Source organism: Monodelphis domestica, chromosome 1 (assembly GCF_027887165.1).
Source record: "Monodelphis domestica isolate mMonDom1 chromosome 1, mMonDom1.pri, whole genome shotgun sequence".
Lineage (NCBI taxonomy): Eukaryota > Metazoa > Chordata > Mammalia > Didelphimorphia > Didelphidae > Monodelphis > Monodelphis domestica.
This window is the reverse complement of record NC_077227.1, coordinates 399,216,023-399,238,037: the sequence shown is the minus strand read 5'-3', so window position 1 is coordinate 399,238,037 and position 22,015 is coordinate 399,216,023. Positions and strand designations below refer to the sequence as shown.

At 38.8% G+C, this 22,015-nt stretch overlaps 1 protein-coding gene across 14 annotated transcripts in view; it reads right to left on the bottom strand.

Moving 5' to 3' along the window:
* Positions 1–22,015, bottom strand: part of PTPRT (protein tyrosine phosphatase receptor type T) — a 1,347,533-nt gene that overhangs the window by 141,691 nt on the left and 1,183,827 nt on the right. For 8 of the 14 annotated variants that reach the window (XM_007474314.3, XM_007474316.3, XM_007474315.3 and 5 more), the window contains one exon: positions 17,753–17,782. The exons of the other annotated variants lie outside the window; for them this stretch is intronic. In XM_007474314.3, the coding sequence (XP_007474376.2) occupies positions 17,753–17,782 (30 nt within the window). The remainder of the gene's footprint in view (positions 1–17,752; positions 17,783–22,015) is intronic. 14 annotated transcript variants of the gene reach the window in all.

Below are 22,015 nucleotides of genomic sequence, written 5' to 3'. Positions count from 1 at the left end.
CCTCTTTCTTAATGAGATATACTCCAACAGGTCAGATTAAAAAGAGTTAAGTGCCATGAGCACTACCTCTTTCCCAAGTTTAACTTAGAGGTTGTCTTATTTTGCTTTTCTATCTACTTATTTTCCATATTATTCCAAACCTAATCATGGGCATACTCTAAAAATTAGGCTTCAGACCTCCCTTTTCCTATTTTTTATATACTCTATACTTGGGGAAATCCTCTTTACCATTTTAGTGATGGTTTCTGTAGATGCGACTGCAGAATACATTAGCATTTGAGCTGAATCTTGATTCCCTTGATTAAGGGATTTTAAAAGGGAGGAGTGTTATGGGAGAGTGTTCCAGGCATGGGGGGGGGGATGCATCTTTCTGTTCACATATCCATAGATACAACACACACACACACACACACACACACACACACACACACACATCTCTGAATTTTCATTTTCACAATCTTCTTGATCTTCTATTCTAATTCTAGCAAAAGATTAGCAAAGGCAAGTGATGAAAAGCAACAGATTGGTTGCCCAAAAGCATTATTTCAATCCATTCATCCCCACTGTCCAGACCAAATTACACAAGGGGTAGTGTGGTGCAGTGATATAGCAACTGGCTATGGAATTAGAGGACCTAGGTTCAAATCCAAGCTTTGGCACTTATTTATGGGATTTGGGGCACCTTAATTAACCTCCTTAGTCCTACCTCAGTTTCTTTATTTGTAGAATGAGAGAGTTAGACTAGTTGACTTCTAAGGTCCCCATCCCCTCTAGGGTTGTTTCCCTCTACAAACCAAAAATTATGATCCTGACTGACATTTCATAGCACTTGAATGCTTCTTCTACAACAACTCTGTGGAGGTAGTAAGAAATGAGAATCAGATAGCCCTTGCTATTATTATATCCTATAAAATACACTTGTCAAACCATAGGGAAAGTGAGACTCTGAAAGAGGCCATGATAAGAGTTACCAAATAATAACCCTCTCGCCCACTGTAATATAGTTCCAAATGGCAGTGGAAATGCTGCCTTTACATTTTGTAAAACAGATACCCACCTTGAAGGATTGTCATGAAGATCAAATGAGGCAACATATGTAAAGTGCTTTGCAAACTTTAATATTCTCTATAAATGTTATTATCATTTTTATTACCATTATCTCAAATTCACATGGACTTATTTGAAACTCAGTGCTCTTTCTATGGTACTATATCACCTTTCGATTAGCCCAATCTCAAACTGCTCCAACGGCTTGTGTTGTGATTCCTGTCTAAAGTGAGATAGGCATTTTTTTAGATCAAAAAGTTTTTAATAATTTTTCTCTTTCTATGACTCAAATTGCCCACCTGAAAAATCACTTCCAAGCCACAGATCCATCCCATTAGTGACAGGCCTCATGCTTTCCTCACTGACCAACCTCCCATAAATATAACAGCTGGAACATCCAGATGCAAATACCATGAAAGCATTGGTGTCAATCACTAGCCAGCCATGGGCTACTGAGAATGTGTTACCAGCATGGAACTGGGATGCCTGTCAAAGGGCACTGAGAAAAGCTGTCTATCTCATGCATTATGCATCTCGACAACTCAGCAGACTGGACAGGCACTGGCAGAAGAGTCACATAAGAAGAACATCTGATGAACTGATTGAAATGTCAAAATGTCATTAAGGATGAATTAATAGATGTGCAACTTTGGCTGTAAGAGGCTATGTCAGAAAAAGACAACAGCCAGCCAGTGGTTGGTTGCTCTTTCAACTGAAGATAGAAGCATTTACAATTGATCCTCACAGTTTTCAGACTTCAAGGAGGTACCCAGGGTAGAGAAGAAAAAACAGCAATGTTCTGATGCTTAAGTTTTGCACAGTGATTACATGTGCTACATGAACGAAGAGAAGGCAACAATTCCCTTCGAGCTGGTTGCTTCCTTTGTGAAGGAAAGGGTAGATGGTGATGCTCTTAGTCCAGCAGAGCAGGGTCACTGGCCTCACATAGGAATGAATGGACTTTCATGTACAATCATAAACTAGCACATGCTAAAATAAAAAAAAATCAAGATGTATAGTTCATTGCTATGGTATATCTGCAATCTCTCTGATGTAGGCATTCCCTCCAAGAATGTAATTCAGAGTCCATTCACACTCAAATATCTGATGTAACTTGCCCATTTTCATCAAAAAAGTCTTAAGTTTAGGAGAGAGGGAGGAACATGATTCCACCATTCTCTTCATATAAAGTGGGATTTGCTTGTCCAATGGCATGATACACTGAAAGAGCAATGAGCTGAGTAGGTGGAGACACAGATTCTAGTCCTGGACCTTGGACCTCTCATTAACTGGATGCATGATTGAACAAATCTGTTCTTCTCTCTGAGATCATAGGGCTAAAGAACTAGTCTAGGAAGGGCCACAGTAGACATTTAGAAGAACACTTGATTTTACAAGGAGGAAACTGAGGCTTATGGAGGGTATGTGACTTGGCCGAGGTTACCCAGATAATCAATGATAGAGAAGGAATTCATACTTAGATCCTGGGATTCTTAGCTCATTGTGTCATGCTGCTTCTGGCCTCATTCTCTTCCTCTGTACAGTGAAATTTGGACATGATGGTTCCTAAGACTCCCAAAATAACTAGGATTCTATGTTCTGAAAAAGACAATGTGGTACAAGAGATTGAACACTGGGCTTGGAGCTGGGAGGAGTTGGATTAAAATCTGGCCTCAGACATTTCCTAGCTGGGTAGCCATGAGCACTAGTCACCTAGGCTCTCAAAAGGTTCAATTTCCTCATCTGTAAAATGGGGTTAGTAATAGCACCTATCTAACAAAGGTGTTATAAGAATAAATTGGGATAACATAAATAAAACACTTTGCATAACTTTAAACTATATAAAAGTAAGCTTATTGTGAAATCTCTCAAAGTTCTGTCATTTTATGTTCTAAGGTTTCTTCTAGCTCTGTTATTGCATTCTTAGGCTGTGTCTCCAATTTAGGGCTCCTCGAAACTGATATTCATGGGCTTTCTTTCTGGCATAAAAAAAATCCTCCTGAATCCCAAAAGATTCCATTATCATTGGGAAAAAAAGAAAAAGAAAGAAAGAAATACCCTAGTTGCTTATTTAAACAACTGTCAAGGTAGCCATGTTCTAAAACATTTTGGGTATCTATGTGTGTGTGTGAGGGCACTTTAATTTAATGCAGACTCATTAAATTATAAACAATGTTGTTTTTGTGACTTTGTCCTTAGTTATATTTAAGGACAAAGGCCACAGAGTACCTGGAAAATCTTGGGAGTCAGGATATGTGGGCTTTCAATCTGTCTTGACCACCAACTCTTGGGGTGAACTCAGATAAGTAAATTCCCATCTCTGAGCAGAAGTATTCTTAACTGCAAAATGTAGAGGTTGAACTTGGATCTCACTTGACCTTCAAATGTCCTTACAGGTCAAATATCCTGTTATTCTATGTATAATTCACTGTAATCCCTTCCAAATCAGCTTCCAAAATGACCATCTGTTGGTTAGCAGGTCTGCCAAGACAACCAAATGGCAAATACTGAAGCAGAAATAAAATACAAATGGGTAGAAATGAATGAGTAGTCGAGAAAGAACTGACTGCTCAACAAAGTAGCATCAGGAGGTTTTGCTGTTGATGGTTGCTTAGGTGAAATTATGAAACTACAGGTTGGTAAGGCATACCTCATCACAGCAAAATAGACTGCAATTGGAAGAGACTTCAAAGGGCATCTGGTTCAAATCCTTTTTATAGATGGTAGCTGGGGAGACACAGATGATAAGCACTGGACCTGGAGTCAGGAAGTCCTGAATTCAAATCCTAACTCAGGCATTTATTGGTTTTGTGGACCTGGACTAGGCATTTCACCACTCTCATCCTCAGTTTCCTCATGCTTAAAATAGGGAATACAATAGCACCTACTTCACCGAGTTATTGTGAAGCTCAAATGTGTGATAACATACATAGAGCACTATAAAAAACTTTAAGAAAGACTATGCAGAAGATAGCTAGTTATTATAGCTCCTAGTTCTAGGATAAACCACATGCATAATTGTCCTTGCTTATTTTTAAATTAAATATTAATTAATTAAAATCAATATTTTACTGTCATTTTTATTTTTGCATCATCCTCATTTCAAAATATATCCTTCCTTCTTCTAACCAAAGAGCCATTTCTGATGTAAGGTGTGGGGCTAGGAGAGAAAGGAGGAGAAAGAAGAATTGTCTTCCCTAAACTAACCAATATATGATAGTATATGTTCTATCCTCCTAGTCTCCCACCTGATGAAGGAAGGAAGGAAGGAAGAAAGGAAGGAAGGAAGGAAGAAAGGAAGGAAGGAAGGAAGGAAGGAAGGAAGGAAGGAAGGAAGGAAGGAAGGAAGGAAGGAACATTTTCTCATCCTTTTCTTACATCCCCCTTTCATATTACAGACCTTCAGTATTTTGGGAGTTCATGTTAACGGTTCTTATTCAAAATTAAACAGCCTCAGCTTCTCTATCTCACCCTTACATGACATGTTATTTTGGCCTCTCACCAAGTTGGTCACAGCCTTAAAGATAGCTCCAGTTGATTTATCTTCTGAAAAAAAAAAGTGTTGTTTCGAACTGAAATGAAGTGTGCTGCAGAGGTGGTTTGGTCAGAGTAGAGGCCAGCAGAATGAAGTCAGACCTCCTTCTGGATCCCATGGCTCTACCAAGGCATCCTGGGAACCCTTTGGTGTTCCTTACTTCACTACTGACTCATGTCCATGTAAAAGCTTTAAGTCACAGGATCATAGATTTAGGCTGAGAATGGACCTTAAAGGTCATTTGACTTGACCCTTTCACTTTAAAAGATGAGGAAAACTCAAGCTTAGAGATGTTAAATATCTTGCCCAAGTTCACACACACAATAAGTGGCAGAGTCAGATCTTCTGACTAAGAATTCAGTATTTTTCTCCCATATGCCATTGCCATCAAACTTTCCCCACCCTTTATTTAGAGGTCTGATATTTTGAACTCAAACACAGAATTTTATGCCTATTGAATTTTACCTCATTAGATTCAGCCCATTGTTTACCAGGTATTCTTACTGGTCACTTTGACACTTGGACACATTGACCCACCCTACACTTTGTTCTTATTCCCAAATTCTCCCAGCTCAGCACTGAGACCTGTCTAGAACCTAGAATGGTAGGAGATTCAAGGTTATTGCAGATAATCTTTTGGGGAATGAATAAAGGAGAGGAGATGATATTACTGCCTTGCTAAATAAATCCAAGCTCTTCCTGAGAGCTTGATGAAGATGGCAATATAGAAAGAGTACTGAATATAAACTCAGAGGGCTTCAAATAGTGATATTAACTAGCACTTAAAGTAGGGAGCTAAGTGTCTCAGTGAATAGCTGAGCTCACTAGCTGTTTGACTTTGGGCAAGTCACTTAATATTGTTTGCCTCAGTTTTCTTTTCTTTAAAAAAAAACCCTTAGGGGGGCAGCTGGGTGGCTCAGTGGATTGAGAGCCAAGCCTAGAGACGGGAGGTCCTAGGTTCAAATCTAGCCTCAGACACTTCCCAGCTGTGTGACCCTGGGCAAGTCACTTGACCCCCACTGCCTAGCCCTTACCACTCTTCTGCCTTGGAGCCAATTGGCTCCAAGACAGAAGGTAAGGGTTTAAAAAAAAACAAAAAAAAACCCTTAGATTCCATCTTGGAATCAATACTGTGTATTGGTTCCAATGCAGACGAAGTAAGGGCTAGGCATTGGGGGTTAAGTGACTTGCTCAGGGTTACGCAGCTGGGAAGTGTCTGAAGCCAAAGTTGAACCCAGGACCTTCCATCTCTGGGCCTGGCTCTCAATCCACTGAGCCACCCAGCTGCACCCCCCCCCTCAGTTTTCTCATATATAAAATGGCCTTGAAAAAGAAATGGCAAACCACAGCAATATCCTTGCCAAGACAACCCCATGGATAGTATGGTCAATGGGACTGGAAGGGGACTGGAACAATAACAACTTACACAGCATTTTGATATATGATCTTGTTTGATTCTACCAACAATACAGAGAATCAGGTGCTATTGTTCCCATTTTACAGATGAGGAAACTGGGTCTGAGAGGGGTTAATCCAGTTATCTAGGCTCTCATGACTAAAAGGTGATTGAAACTGAATTCAAACTCAGGTCAAACTCAGTCCAGCACTCAATTCACTTTATTTTCTAGCTGTTAGCTCTGTTTCTGCTAGTTCCTCCCTGTGGGAACAGGGACATGTCATGCTATCACTTGGGCCTCAGTTTCCTCTCATGTAAAATTCAGGGCTACATAATCTATGAGAGTTTTTTCCTAGCTCTAAATCTCAGCTCCTCTGAAAATTCTTTGTAAAGGGAAGTATGATATATAAATATATCTCTATATAAACATATCTGTTCAGATCTGTATGCAACAATAAATAATATAGGCATATATCATGAATATAATAAAGTATTAACATTATTATTAATGGGATTAACTAAATTTGATCCTCTTACTGGAAGCAACCCATGGGAATGTTTTGGAAGAAAAAAATTTTTTAATCATCCCAAGAGAATTTATTGCAACATACCTAACAATAGCCAGTTCCCGTTTGGGAAGGTTTGCTGATGGCAGATTGTACTTCTTCTTGGAAGTCGGTGCTTGGTTTGACTGTTGGAGCCACTGCCAGGAGCAATGATATTAGACAATCCTGACAGCAGCCAAGGGAAGGCTCCCTGTGGACTGCCGGCTTGTAGAAAAGCTTGAGTCTAATCTCCTTTTTCCCTTGGGGATTGGCAGGGGGAAGGGAAGGACAGCTAACTGGACAGGTATGAAGGGCACACCTTGCTTAGGGTCCTCTCACATCCCGAGTATGAGAAAGCAAAGATCTCAAAGGCTCAAAGATCTCAAATGTATAAAGCAACTACAAGAAATGAAAAGATGGTCTCATTAGCAATTCTCCTGCCCCCATCATTTTTCACTATAAGGGCACCCTGTGTTATAGGAAAAGGTTCAAGGGTTTTGTGTATCTGCTCATCCTCACAATTACCTGATTCAACAAACATTTATTAAATTATCTATTATGTACAAGACAGTAGGCTGGTCCAGGGGACCCAAATACAAAACAAGAAAACAGGACCTTCTCCCAAGGGACTTCTGTTTTATTGGCCAGGCTGGGGAGGGAGGAACAGTGGGAGGAAATGAGTAGATTAAAATACATGCAAAGTAATTTGGAGATGGAGACAACACTCATAATTAGAGGGAGGGGAGATCAGGAAAAGCCTCTAGAGGAAGTGGCAACTGATCTGTGCTTGAAGGAAAACTAAAGGGCAGCTAGGAGGCATAGTAGATATAATATCTGGCCTGGAGTAAAAAATCTGAGTTCAAATCCTGCCTCAGACACTTTTTAGTTGGGTGACTCTGGACAAGTCACTTAACCCTGCTTGCCTTGGTTTCCTATCTGTAAAATGAGCTAGAGAAGGAAATGGCAAACCACCATCCAGAATTCAATATCCAGCCAAGAGTTGGAAACAACTGAATAACAAAAAGACAATGAAGTGATTCTATGAGGAGGGCTAAGAGGGGAGTATACCCCAGATACAGTATGCAAAGGTGGGAATTAGAAAGTCATGTAAAGGCAAAGGGTTTCCAGCCAGTTCAAAAGGAATGAAAAGTGTGTGAGAGGATTTATTATGAAAAAAAAAAAACTGGAAAGGCATGGGGAACCTGATGGTGAGGGACTTTAAATGTGAAGCTGAAGGTTTGATATTATATTCTAGAGGCCATAAGGAGCCAGAGAAGATTTCTGAATGATGGGGCCAGTGTGACCTGGTCAGACCTACTTTTCAGAAATATCAATTTGGCTGCTGTGGAAGATGAAGCATTCTTTAAAGTTATTATGCTTTACAAAAAGTTTCTTAAAATCGTGGGAAACTAAGCAACACTAGTTCTGTGTGGGGAAAATCTGTACAATTTAAGCATAAAAATCATTCTACAGTTTAAGTAAAATGTATCACCTTCTGAGGGGACAAATTTATTTTTATTTTCCCTAATTAACGTGACAGAACCACACTGACTTATAGATATGCCCTGCTTGCTATTCATGAGTGATGTGCTTTCTCTCTAATTCAATAAAGTAAAACAAAGAAAACATCCATTTCATTGTGCTCTTTTTCCTCAGATCTCTCTGTACCTACTGTTCTCCAGCTGGATACATTTCTATTTATTGGGCCATGACGGCGTTCATTAACTTTAAGCATTTATAATTGTGATACACAAGGATTGATGAGAAGTTTCTAAGCCTAAAACCCCAATAAAACCACACAAAGCAGGTGATCTAAAATGCCTGCTATCTCCAGACACCACGGGAAATTAAAACGGATGCTAACATATTCTTTGAAAATAAAACAATATAAATCAAGGGACAAAGAAACAAACCCATGGCAAAACAGATTCAGTCTTCATTCACATGTGGAGAAATAAAAATGACAATTCCCACCCTCTACAGAGCCTTAAGGTTTACAAAGTACTTTTCTCACAACTCTGTGGAGTGGATCACAGAATGATTATTAACTCCATGTTACATATCGGGTAATTGAGGGTGAGGCTTTTCCAGAGTTACATGACTAGAAAATATTGGAGCCAGGATTTGAACCCTAGTCTTTTGGTTCCTGATTCTAATTCCTGAACCATTTTCACTGTACATTCACAGATATCTACAACCTCTTCATTCAAAGGGCTACTTTGTCAAAATGCAGAACACATAAAACATAGCAAACTACCAGATTTGAGAGACAGGGTTTAGAGATGGAAGAGACATTAGAGGTCAGCTAGTCCAACTCTACTTTTACAAATGAGGAAACCAAGGCCCAAGCAGATTAAATGACTAACTCAACATCACAACCTAATAAATAGCATACTCAATTCCTCTGACATTATTATAAGGACATGTCCTGGATGGGTAAGTCTTATTGCTTGAAAGATCACTATGCCAAACATGATATTTGAACTCTACGCATAATGCTGTGCTCAGAAACACTTCAGAGTTGGCAAATATACTTAGCTTCTAACTCTACCCAGAATATAAAAGTTCCTTGTAACTCTGAGATGGCAATGATGAGCAGAGTGCATTAAGAAGACCAGGTCCTGGGAAGAGGGATGGGAGGGAGGGAGACAATTTGAATTATATAACTTTGGAAAAGCTACATGGAAATTTGTTATTACATGTAACTGATAAAATAAAATAGCTTTACAAAATATATATAAAGAAGACCAGGCTGGAAAGTCTTAGAGACAATGATTCTTCCTACAGTTGCTTGTTACTGAAGAATTATGCAAATCTAGGTTCCTCTAAGAGGAAATTAAGTTAATACTCAGGTTCATTCATAAACTTGTGAGTAGCAAAGATCCTTCAGCCTTTTTGGATAACACATGGTAGGAGATACCTTCTGGATCATTCCATTAAGCAAACATAGTTCTGGCCTTGTGGGGATGGATTTTCTTCAGAATTCTCCATTTCAATAAGGACTTTGGTCCCTTTTGTTTTTATTCATGCATAAACTAAAGCTGAGGTACACATGGGAGAAGAGTTTGATGATCCAATGTTGGTTTGGAAGGAAATCTCCAGTGGAGTGTTCAGAGATCTGTCCTTGGTCCTGTGATGTTGAATATTTGTATCAACAATCTGAATGCAAGCATAGATGGCACGCTTATGACATTAACTGGTGACTTAAAGCTAGGAGTGATGGCTAACACAATGGATCACTCTCAACATTCACAAAGATCTTAATAGCCTACTGAATCTAATAAGGGAACTTTAATAGCAATAAATGTAAAGACAAATCCTTATGTACAAGTAATCACTTTCACAAGTACAAGATGAAGGAGATATAGAAAAGCAGTGGTTTATGTGGTTAAAGTTCTGGGAGTTTATTGGACTGAAAACTCAATATGAGACAATAACTTGATATGGCTACCAGGAAAACTACTGCTTCATCCTTAGGGTCCCCTAAGAGAGGCATAGCTTCCAAGAATAAAAATGTATCATCAGAGGAAGAAAATTGAAAAATGTCAAGATTAGACAGAGGGAGATAACCATGCTGGTAATGGGCCTTGAGTTCATGCTACTTAAAAATTTATTGAAGGGGGGGGGGCAGCTGGGTAGCTCAGTGTATTGAGAGCCAGGCCTAGAGATGGGAGGTACACAGTATTGACTCCAAGACGGAAGGTAAGGGTTTAAAAAAATTATTGAAGGAACTGAGAATGTTTGGTCTAGAGAGAAGATTTGGAGGAAGGGGATATGATATAGAAATATTTGAAATGTCATAAGATTAGAAATGGAAGGAGAACTGAGAAAGAACTTAATTACTTATTCTAAAGCTCTTATTTTAAAAATAAGGAAACTAAAAATCAGGTGAATTGACTTGCCTAGGGTCACATAGATAGTAAATGGCAGAATAGGAATTTGAACCCTGGACTGTTCATTCCAAGTCCTATGCTCATTGCATTAGGCTAAAATATCTCTGCATATCATGTGGAAGACATATTAGATTTATTCTGCCTGGTCTCAGAAGATAGAACTAGGAGCAATGAGTAGAAATTACAAAAGGTAAATTCAGACCAGTTATAAGGATACAATTAGCATTACCCCAAAGTGTAATTCCTTAAGTTTCCAGCAACATGTATTGTTTAAGAATAAGCCCCCCCCCCCATTTTTTAACAATGAGAGGATACTTAGGTGAACAATGGACACTCATGTCCCTAAAGTGCTTTCCTTTTAGAAGGAGTCTCCTCATATCAGTCTAGTGAATAGGTAGTGCCAGGATTATACTATCTATTTTATAAATGAGAAATATGAACCTTCAAGAGATCAACATCCTATTAAAAGCCACAGAGCTGGTAAATGATTCTATCAGAATTCAGATTAATTTTTACTGACATCATATCAAATATTCTCCTTGTTAAATGATATTGCTTTCTTAAGCTATGGATCCTACATTCAAAAAACCCGACAACTCTAAGGGATGAGTACATATGAGATAATTTACATAGAAGATAGAATCCTAGGATCCTAAATCTAGAGTTGTAAAGTGCCACAGAGACCATCTAATCCAACTTTCCTATTTTTAGATGAGGAAATTGAGTCCCAGAATGGCTAACTGACCTCCCAAAAGTCATCTTACTAGTGAATGCCAGAGGTAGGGTTTGAAGTCAAGTTCTCTGACTCCTTTGATTCCAGTCAGTACTCTATTGTACTGCACTTTTTCTTGTTGTTCAGTTGCTTTCAGTGTGTCTGATTCTTCATGGTTTATTTAGGGGCTTCTTGGAAAAGGTACAGGAGTGGTTTACCATTTTCTTCTTTAGTTCATTTTACAGATGACAACATTGAGTCAAAGAGGAATAAGTGACTTGCCCAGTGTCACATGGATAGTAAATTCCTGAGACCAGATTTGGACTCAGGAAGATGACTCTGTCCTAGTGTGTTATCTGGATGTCCCTTTATACTATACTGCATTCCTGAAAATGTGGCAGTCACTGTGAGAGAAGTACACAATATGACTGGAATTCAAAGCAAGGAGAGTTTGGGAGGATAAGCAGGATGATCAGTTGAAGAATTTGATACTGTTTAGCCTGGAAAAGAGAAGACACATAGGGCACCTGATCGCTATTTTCAAGAATCTGAAGAGCTGACATATGGAACAAGAGACTTATTTTGTTCAGTCCCAGAGGGCAGAACTAGGAGTAAGAGGTGGTTGATGGTTATTGCCCTTCATACTAGAAGAGGACCAAAATGACACCTCAATGTCAAGGTCAATATACAGCCTGACTGTGGCTAATCAAACCAGTAAGAACTTGGAAGGTTTCGATAGGTAGAAGTTTCAAAGGGACTGCTATAGGATGATGTTAAGAAAAACTTTCTAACAATTGGACCTCCCCTAAAATGGAATGGATTGACTCAAAAAGTGATAGGTTCTTCCTCCTTGGAGGTATTAAAGGAGAGATTTGATGACTTCTTGTCAGGTGGGGATTTTTTTATTTTTGGCATTTTTCTGGTTTTGAGGTCCTCTCCACAACTCTCAAATGCCATGATTATATAGGTGGAGACAGAAAGTGGCACCAAAGAAGAAGAATACCACAAAAGTACAATGGAAGAATAGCAAAAAGCACCCGTGGGCATGAATGCCTACATGAGTCTGACTCTAGACCACTTTACTGTGTATCTGCTAAGAATTATGGGGATAACTTTGAAGACCTTTCAGTGTTTCCTCCAGCCCTTGATTTTGCTGACACTTGGATCCTGCATATACTGAAAGAAAGGGAAGCACATCACTGTTTTTGTCAGGATGGTGAGTAACCTCCATTGCTTTTTCAAGTGACACTAAACTAAAATGTCTCTGCTTCAAGCAATTACTGGAACAGTTACATGACTTGAGCTAAATCAATCTAAGGTTACATGGCATCTCTTAATTTATTTTTCCAAAGTACAACCTGGAGCTTTTCATTGTTTCTTTACTACAGGAAATAAGAGGGAAATATACTAGGGAAAGGGTTCTCCAAGGCTGTGAAGTGAGATATTTTGGGACATGGGGCTATGAAAACAGGAATGGGATCTAATTCCTTGGTTTTTCTCCCTTCAGTTCTAGTCCCTTCTCTGCCATTAACCCATGTCTGATCTTGGCCAAATCATTTGACTCCTGTGGACCCCAGCTTCTTCATTTTTAAAATGGCAGGGCTGGTCTAAGTCAAGGTTTTCCAACCTTTTTGGTTCCCCTGTGATATGGAATTTTATAAAGCTAGTGTAGTCTTTGAGGGTATTAACAGAGGTACTATATTCAGGAATAAGAGGGTGTAAACAGAGTAGATGTGTAGTAATTATCTAGTTGCAGGTACCATATTTTAGGAAGGAATCTGACAATCTGGAGATCATAAGGAGAAGGCTAGTCAGGATGGTTAAATGCCTTGAGTTCAATATGTATGGAAACTGGCTGAAGGAACTGGGAATCTTTGGCCAAGAGAAGGGAGGAATCAAGGAAAAGATGTGATAACATGGACTATTGAAAAGATGCATAAAATGACTGCTGTTTTGTAAATGAATATAAGTGTCAGTATAAATGCTCATCTTCTGTAGACTCATTTAAAATAATTTTGTTGTTGATGTTATTATTAATAGAGTTCTGGACTTGGACCAGGAAGATTTATGCTTGAATCTCATCTCAGTCACTTAGTAGCTTTGTAACCCCAGATGAGATACTTTAGCCCTCTCTCTATCTCAGTTTTCTCATCCATTAAAATGGAGATAATGCTAGCAACTATTTTGCATAATTTGTGTGAGGATAAAATGAGATAATACATATAAAAAACTTGACACAAGCTCAATGAATAGATAAATATGAGTTATGGCTTCTTATCTATTCTCTCTTTCCTTCTATCTTAGAGGAAGAGTTGTCTTTCCTCCTTTGTAAAGACAAATATTCCACCAGTGCCTTTGATCCCTATCCATTGTCTTTGGATTCTTACTTTATCAATTCTTCTCTTTCCCCAGGTTCTCCTTCTTAATATTAGTACCTTACTTCTGAGAGTATCTTTAATTTATGGTTTGTATACAGTTGTTTGCCCCATTAGACTCTTGAGTTTCTAAGAATAGAGGCCATTTTTACTTTTCTTTGTGCCTCAACCCCCAGGGCTTAGCACTGGGCCTGATACGTAATAGGTGCTTAATAAAATGCTTGTATCCTTGATTTGCTACTAACTTGCTTGCTGCTGGCGCTTAATATATGCATGTCAATTTGATTTCATTCTTTCCCTTCCTACTTGACTATAAACAGCTTCAGGTTTCTTCTAATCTAAAAGCAGGTTGTTGTTGTTTGTTTTTTTTTTTTAATTCTGCCACTCTCTAAATTTATTGTTCAGACAAATTTTTCTAATGAATAATTTAACAGTCTCCATTTCCTCACTACCTTGCCATTCATACTCTATTCCTTCTATTTGATTTCCTTCTCATTGCTCTCTACTGAAAATGATGCCTCTGAGTTCTCTGATGATCTCCTAATCACTAAGTCAAGTGATCTTTTTTTCCAAGTTGTCATTCTTCTTGAAATTTCTGTAGCATCTGACACTGTCTAATATCCCCTCCTTCTTAATATTCTCTATTCCTTTGACTTCTGTGACTGTTCTCTCATGGTTCCTTTGCTTCATTGCTGAATACTCTTTCATTTTCTCTATTGCTGGCTTTTCTTCCTCCTCTATTTCCTTGATGTAAATGTGTCCACAATATTGTCTTTTCATTTCTCTGTAGTGTTTCTTTTGGTGTTCTCATCTATTCCCATACATTTCTGTTTGGCAAATAGAGCCTTCTTAAAATCTATCCTATCTTGCTCTTTTATGGCCCTTCCTGGCTATGAGATATTTGCATTCTTGTTTTTCCCCCCACATATATTATGTCTACTAAATCTTTCATCTGAAAAAGAGCCTGGGGGCTTTGATGGACTAAAAATTTAATATGAGTAGTCAAGATTGTTAAGTGGATTTAAAAAAAAAAACCTATCATGACCTTGAACTACACTGATAAGAGATTAGAGCTCAAAATGAAAAATGTAATGATCCCACTATCCTCAAACTCCATCTAGAATATAAGGTCTAGTTTTACATGACACATTTTTGGAGGGACATTTAATGGGCTGAAACTCATTCAGAGGAGGTTGACCAAGACAGTGAAATGCCTAGAAAGAAAAAGAGACTTGGGGATATGAGAGTTCTTTTCAATCTCTCCTAGGGACTAGAGATGTTCAACAATAGAGTGGGTCATATCTTAAAGTAGTGAGTTTCATCTCAAGAAATATTTGAGCAGAGACTGGTAATGTTGGGGTTGGTATAGCCAGGTATACCACAATTGATTGGCCAGGAGTCTAAGCCATTAAGGTTTCTTCTAGCTCCATGTTCTTTTCTAGATCCTATTTCCTAATTCCTGACTAGGCCAGAGTTTCTATGCTAAATGAACTCCATACTTGGTCCCCTTAGTGACAGGGACACCTATGACCATCTAGGAGCAAAGCCTCTTCCCTTAATTCCCTGTGAAAAAGTAAAAAATGCACCAAGGGAAAAGATGTTTTGGGCAATGAAACAAGTTTTAATTTGGGGCCTTGGTAAACAATCTCATGAGGATTCCTATCTGCATAAATATTTTTATTTTGTTCCTCAGGAAAGAAGGAAGGAGGAAGTACTAGGGACGTAGCTATGGTTATAATGCAAGGGGCATGTATTGAGACTCAAGCTAGATAATTCAAAGTACTATTCAGGCATACTTTATCACCAGACTTCTAATCTAGTCTTCAATTGTTCATCTCTTCCTATCATAATCTAGAGAGTTCATTCCCCCTCTCACCCTGAAATATTCTTTCCGGGGCTCTATTTATCAGTTGGGTTTTTTTCCCCTACTGTGATCCTTCCCCTTTTCAGAATATCTGTTTTGTGACTGTTCTGGCTGGTTTGTTTGTATGAATGGAAAGATATCTCTCAGGTACACAGTCTTGAAAATCCTCTCCAGATGTTTCTGACTGCCTTCAAGTTTTGGTACTATGGATGCGACAGAAAAAAATATGAGCTTCAAGAATCCTGATATAAATGACAGAATGAAACCCAACATCAGTTAGAAGAAAAAATACACAAACAAAAAAAAATGTAATGGGAAAAGATATACCATCGGAATTTGATGGCTTTGTGTTTTAGTGAATTATAGTTAGAGCAAATTAAAGGTAATTGCCATTCTGAATTTCTCTTCTTAATGCATTTTAATAGAGATAGAAAGAAGTTAAATCTAATACCTTTCCTCTGGGATTATCTCTAGTTTTTCTTATATATACATGTATATGCATATATATGGATATTTGGATATGTGTGTGCATTTTGTATATCCTTGTTTGCAGGTGTCTCTTCTAGTTAATTGCGAGCTCTGTGAGGGCAGGGAAAAATGTTCTAACTCTATTTCCCCGGTTACTCAGAATAGGAACTTAATGCATGCTTCTTGCCTTGACTCAATTCACTGACTTCAATGTGCCTCCCCTTTTGCACTGTAATGAGTCTCTGGAAGTCTTGGTAAAAACTATGGTCTGGGCCCAGTTGAATACTGGAACCACTGACCATGAAGCCATCAGTTGGTCTGAGATGATTCTGCTTCTGAAAGTTATGATATTGGAGGTTTCTACTATGGAGAGAAAGCTCATAAAAGCAGAGGTGGTTAATTTATTGCCACCATATTGGAAGGGATCACAGGAAGAGGGAAAAGATTGGTAAGAAAAGGTAATTTATCATAAGATTCCAGAGCTAGGAAGGAAGCAAAAAAGTTTCTATGAAAACCATCCAATTTTCAAAATAAGAAAACTAAGGCCCAGAAAGCAGGAGAGACTTGCCTCAAAGCCACATAACAAGTGGCAGTGCTGGGATTTGGATCCTACTCTAAATCCAGGACTCTTTCCACATATTATTTTGTTTTCCTCTACTTTGGCTTCCAAAGGACTACAGCTTAAAAGAAGGTAGACTGTATATAAAAGAGACCAGCCTATCATCAATCCTCAGCATTACTAATACAAATTTAAAAGACCTACAACAATTTCCCTTTATGTTACTGACCCTCATTAACATTAGTATTTCCTCTCTCTGACATTGGTAGGTATTACAGGATCAATAAAACCTACGTGGCTGATAAATGCATACAAGATGTGTATGTAAAGCACTCTGCACACCTTAATGCCTACATATAAATGTCAGGTATTCTATTCTATTTTATTCAGACACTGACTCCGATCTCCAAGGAAGAACCAGATTACAAATTCTTCTAGCAGGGTTGGGTGTTTGATGACTATTGAACCTTCCACAGCCTCTCTGGGAAGCAGGATACTAAAATGAAAAGAGCTGCAGGTTATATCTCTGTCATTAACTTGCCAGGTGATCTTGGGCAAATTCCTCACTACTTTGAACCTCAGCCTTCCCATCGATAAAACAAGGGAGCTGAACTGTCCAATGATTTCTTCAATACTCAGCTCAAATCCTGCCTTTGAGACACTTTTTCAGTTCTCTCAGCGGCTTCCCTCTGAGATTACTTTCATTCTTCTTTATATAGAGAGTATATATTCTCACCTATTGGAATGTAAGCTCCTTGAGGGCAGGGACCATATGTTTGCTTTTCTCTTGGAACCCTGCAGTATTTAGTATAGTGTCTGCCACATAGGAGGTGTTTAATAAATATTTATTGACTAATTGACATGTTTAGTTTTTAAAATTTTGTATATCCTTGTTTAAATGTGTTTTAAAAATGTTTATTGGCTGATTCACAAAAGGACCTTATAGAAGAGATCTGTAAGTGAAGGATCGTGCGGTTGCATAATATACGCTTGTTGATGGTAGCCATTTCGGTGTCCAGGGGTGGGTGGGCAGTGTAAGGAGAGGGAAACATTTTCTGACTCTGAATAACACACACTGCTGCGGAGGAGAGGCAGCATCATACATCACCGAGAAAGAGCTCTCTAAAGGGAGCTAACTCTAAGATGGCAGAAACAAAAGCAGGAATAAACGATGAAAGTGTATTTCAAAAGTAAAAGAAAAACACCAAACAAGACAAACGATGAAAGCTGCTGGCAGCCTAAGAAAACACAGGTTCACATGGAAAATCATCCTGTTTGGGAGAGGATTTGATGGGAGCTTCTGCTGCACCACCACACAAGGCATGCTGAAGAAAAGACAGCCCCAGCTAGGTACTTACAAGTAATAGGAGTAGGAATATGCATTTCTTCTATATATTGATGGGCAGTCAGATGAAGAAAATGTCCAAAAGGGGGGGAGAAAGAAAACAAACAAACAATAATTAGACTTTGATGAAATCATGTTCCTTTGAAATGCACAAAGTATTTTACCATCCCTACCATGAATGAGGTACCTCAGTGTTCTCTTGTAGTCCCTCTGGGAACCTTGATTCAGCATTCTGTGTGTCCCTTGAGTCAGCATTCTGTGTGTCCCATTCCCCAGAATGCAGCTAGGCACAGAGAAGTGCTTTAAACTGAGAATCAGGGGATGGTGAATCTAGCTCCAGCTCTGCCACTAACTTGCTGTATGAGAAAGTGTCTTTCTCTTTCTGGGCCCCAGTTTCCCCTACAGTTTCTCAAAACTCTTTCACTTCTGATATTGAATGTTCTACAGTCTTTTCATGATCTGACATTCTATATTCTATGATCTAGGGTCTCACTTTGCTCTAACATTCTATATTTTGTGTTCTCAATGCCCTTCTAGTTCTGATATCCTGTGTTCTAAGAATCCTTCCAAGTTTTAACATTCTAGGTTCTGAGTTCAATTCTTGCTCTGATAAACTATGCTGTAAGGATTAAATGTTTTTCCCTTTCTAAAACCCCACAATTTTAGTGGAACATCACTTTTTCCCTGAACCTTCATGGCCAGGAATATTCTTAAGGAAGTTCCTTAGTTCTGTGGACTTTATCCTTCTCCTACCAACTCTCACATATTTTCCAGTTTCATATTCCTCTTTCTCTAACTGATTTTCCTGGCTTAATAGAATTTGTCACCAAGGAAAAATAACCTCATGATTTCTCCTTCTGTTTCCCAAGCAATGTCACAGAGTTTTTGGTCAACTCCATTAGAAGATAGCTCTTCCATGCTGTCTAAAGAAATAACTTCACTTGGACTTCCTTGCCTACAAGGCAAGACTACTTTGTACTAATTTCTTTGAGGCAAAAAGAAGATGGCTTTCAAATAAGCTTTATCTTAAAGGGAGAACTAATCTGCTTAGTTTTGGGAATGAAAGGTTTTGGGAATGAAAGAAACATCCACAGAGTTCATGGTGACTTTGGATTTCATGATAGGAAAGGCACCTAGATACCATCACGTTCAAAGCCTCCTTTGACAGGTGAGGAAACCAAGGCCTAAGGAGGGAAAGTTCTTTACATAATAAATTAGTGACAGAGCTACTAATAAATGGGACTTAAACACACATTCTCTGACTTGAGGTCCAGGGCTAAGGGTCGCTAGTTAACTCAATGTTCTGACTTTGGTTAGCATATTGCCTTTTGAGCTTGGGAGATTACATGTGACTCTGAGATTGATCCAATTAAGATGAGTCTGACTGATAGCAGACATTTATAACCATGCTATCACCATATAGGCATATAGGTTTAGAAGATTATAGATTGCATTAATAATAAGGACAAAGATTCTACCAAACAAAATCATCCATTCACTTATCAAAAATCATTTACAATTCCAGATATAACCAACTACATCCATGCCAGGTACTGTGCTAGACACTGGGGACATTGAGCCACAAAAAATCATAATAGTCCTTGCCTTCAAGGCATTCGCTTGGCAGCAATGGGAGATTGGGAATAATATGCACATAGCTAAAGAAATACAAAATATCTACAAAATAAATAAAACTATTTTACAGGGGGTAAAACACTAGCGAGTGGTGAGGATTTGAGCACCATTGCTGTAAGAGCAAATGTTTGAGCTGAGCCTTAAAAGCAGCAAAGGATATATCTGCCAAGAGATTGAGTTGAGAAAGGAGTCCATTTATTTCAGGCATAGAAGGAATAGGTTGTGTAAAGACTTTTCAAGCTGGCATTCAAGATTTTTAAAATGGTGCCACCCTCCTTTTCTAGCCTTATCGCCTATCCAATGCTCTATTCCAAATATTCCTTGAATAGGTCTCCCTCTTTACTATTATGAAAGGGCTCCTTCTTTTTCCTCACTCGGAATGCCGTCTTAGTACAATTAAATCTCTTTATAGCTTTCTCTTCCTGTAAAGCTCAGCTGAAACCTTGGTTTCCTTCAAAGTTCAGTTCCAACATCACCTTTTACATGAAGTCTTTCCTGATTTCCCCTAATTGCTAATGCCATCCTCCCCAAAGTTGCTTGTTTTTCTTTTTCTTTTTTTTTGCAACATTTGTACATTCAACCTTCCCCAATAGGAAATCTAATCTGCTGGAAGTATAGAGCCTCTCATTTTTGTCTTTTTATCTTAAGGGTGCCAGGCAAATAAAGAGTAATTAATGGATGCTTAATGATTGACTTTTGATTAAAATGCCGGCTCCTCCAAGAATGCTTCTGTGAATCTTCTAAGAAATGATCTCTTTGTAATTCCAATAATACATTGGCTGGGCCCTATCTTTCACATTAAGCTATATATTACAGTTATCTCTGTACCTGTATTATCTCCTGGGTAGAATGCAACTTTCTTGAAGGCAGGGATCATATCTTATTCTTCACTGTATCTCCTCCAGTACCTACTACAGTTCCCTACATGGAACAGGTGCTCAGGAAATGTTTGTGAAATTTAATTGAATGCAAGAGGCCTTGACGATGCTGGGTGAGCAGAACTTTCCTGCCACCTGTTTCTACACAGATTGTCTGCAGAGGGAGAAATCAGGCCACCGCCCTGTTGGCAAATGTTTCTCCCAGAAATGTGTCCATTCTGCCAAACTTGTTAAAGTGGGGGCACACGTAGGACTCTCAGCAGAGGGCAGACGACAGGATGTTTTCAGTTTAATCTGGAAAAATTATTTTTGCCAGATGGAGACAAGAAAATGAGCATCCAAAGACACAGTGCTAAGTGATTAAGCTCATCCTGCCAATCGCAGATAACAAAACCACAGATGGGAACGTGTACCGGCCTCCCAAAGAGACACCCACACCCCAAACAGACACAGACATCCCAAATGTGTCCAGACCCCAAACACATCTATCTACACCCAAGGTACACACAGTTATGTCAGACAAACGTGGTGATCCCAAACAGAACACCACACCAGCCACAGAGATGAATGACCTGAAACATGCAAATACACTGGCTCCCAAATACAAATACATAGGATCACATAGATCCAGAGCTGGCAGAGATGTCAGATGCCACATCTTTTTACAAATGAGGAAACTGAGGCAGAGGAGGGAATCCATCGACTTGTCCAAGGTTATACATTCAGTAAAGAAGGAAAGCAGTTGAATCACATCCCACATCCTGAAAACACTATACTTTAAGAACACAAAGGAGAAAGAGTCTTGGCTTTGAAATCAGGGTATCTAGGAGTTCAGATCCCATCTTTGATCCTTCCTGCCTATGTGGCTTTGACCCCATCTCTTCATGTTTCTAAGCCCCAGTTTCCTCACCTGAGCAGGGCTGAATTAGAAGGACTCTGAGGGTCCATCCAGCTCTAGATCTATGTTCCTATAACCCAAATCCCAGCCACAAATATATTACAAAATGTTCTATTTCCCCAAACACAGGCTGACTCCCTCAAGGCATAGTAACCTTCCCAAATATCTCAACTCCTGAATTGTACTTACTACTCTAAACTCCTATACTCTAAAACATATCTCTGCTCCAAATTTACCAATCCCCAAAAGCTATCCAATACCCCAAAGAACCCTCCCAAAAGCACATAGCTATAATTTATACCTCTTGGATACTTAACCCCATATTGACATTCCAAACATATACTGAGTCCCTCCAAACACACACACATACATAGAAACAATGACAACCATACCTTGACAAACAAAACAATTTAGTTTAAAAGAAAATAATTTTATGGCATCAATTATGAGAAGACTCATAGCATTTGTAGCATTCCACTTGTGAGTGGTGAATGAGCTCCAAGTAATAAAATGATAGAAATTGGTAATTAAGAACTTTAATTTTTCAAAGTTGGGGCTGAGTCAATAGGAGGAGGAAAGGAAATTTTTTTGATATGCCAAAGGCTGGGGCATTCCCATTCTGAGAACAAAAAGCAGCTTCATCCTGCGTATGCCATAGCTTGTGGAGCTGATCTGACACCTGCTTTGTTTTCAGTCTCTTTGAAAAGAAGGTAAAATCTTACCCAATGAATTCCATTAACAAGGGACTAGAAGCCCAAGAACAACCATAAGCAGGTCACACTATTTAAAATGTTTTCTGGGTGGCATATACTGTGACTTAGTACTAGGAAACACAGGCTGATCCCAGAACTCAAAAAGAGAAACA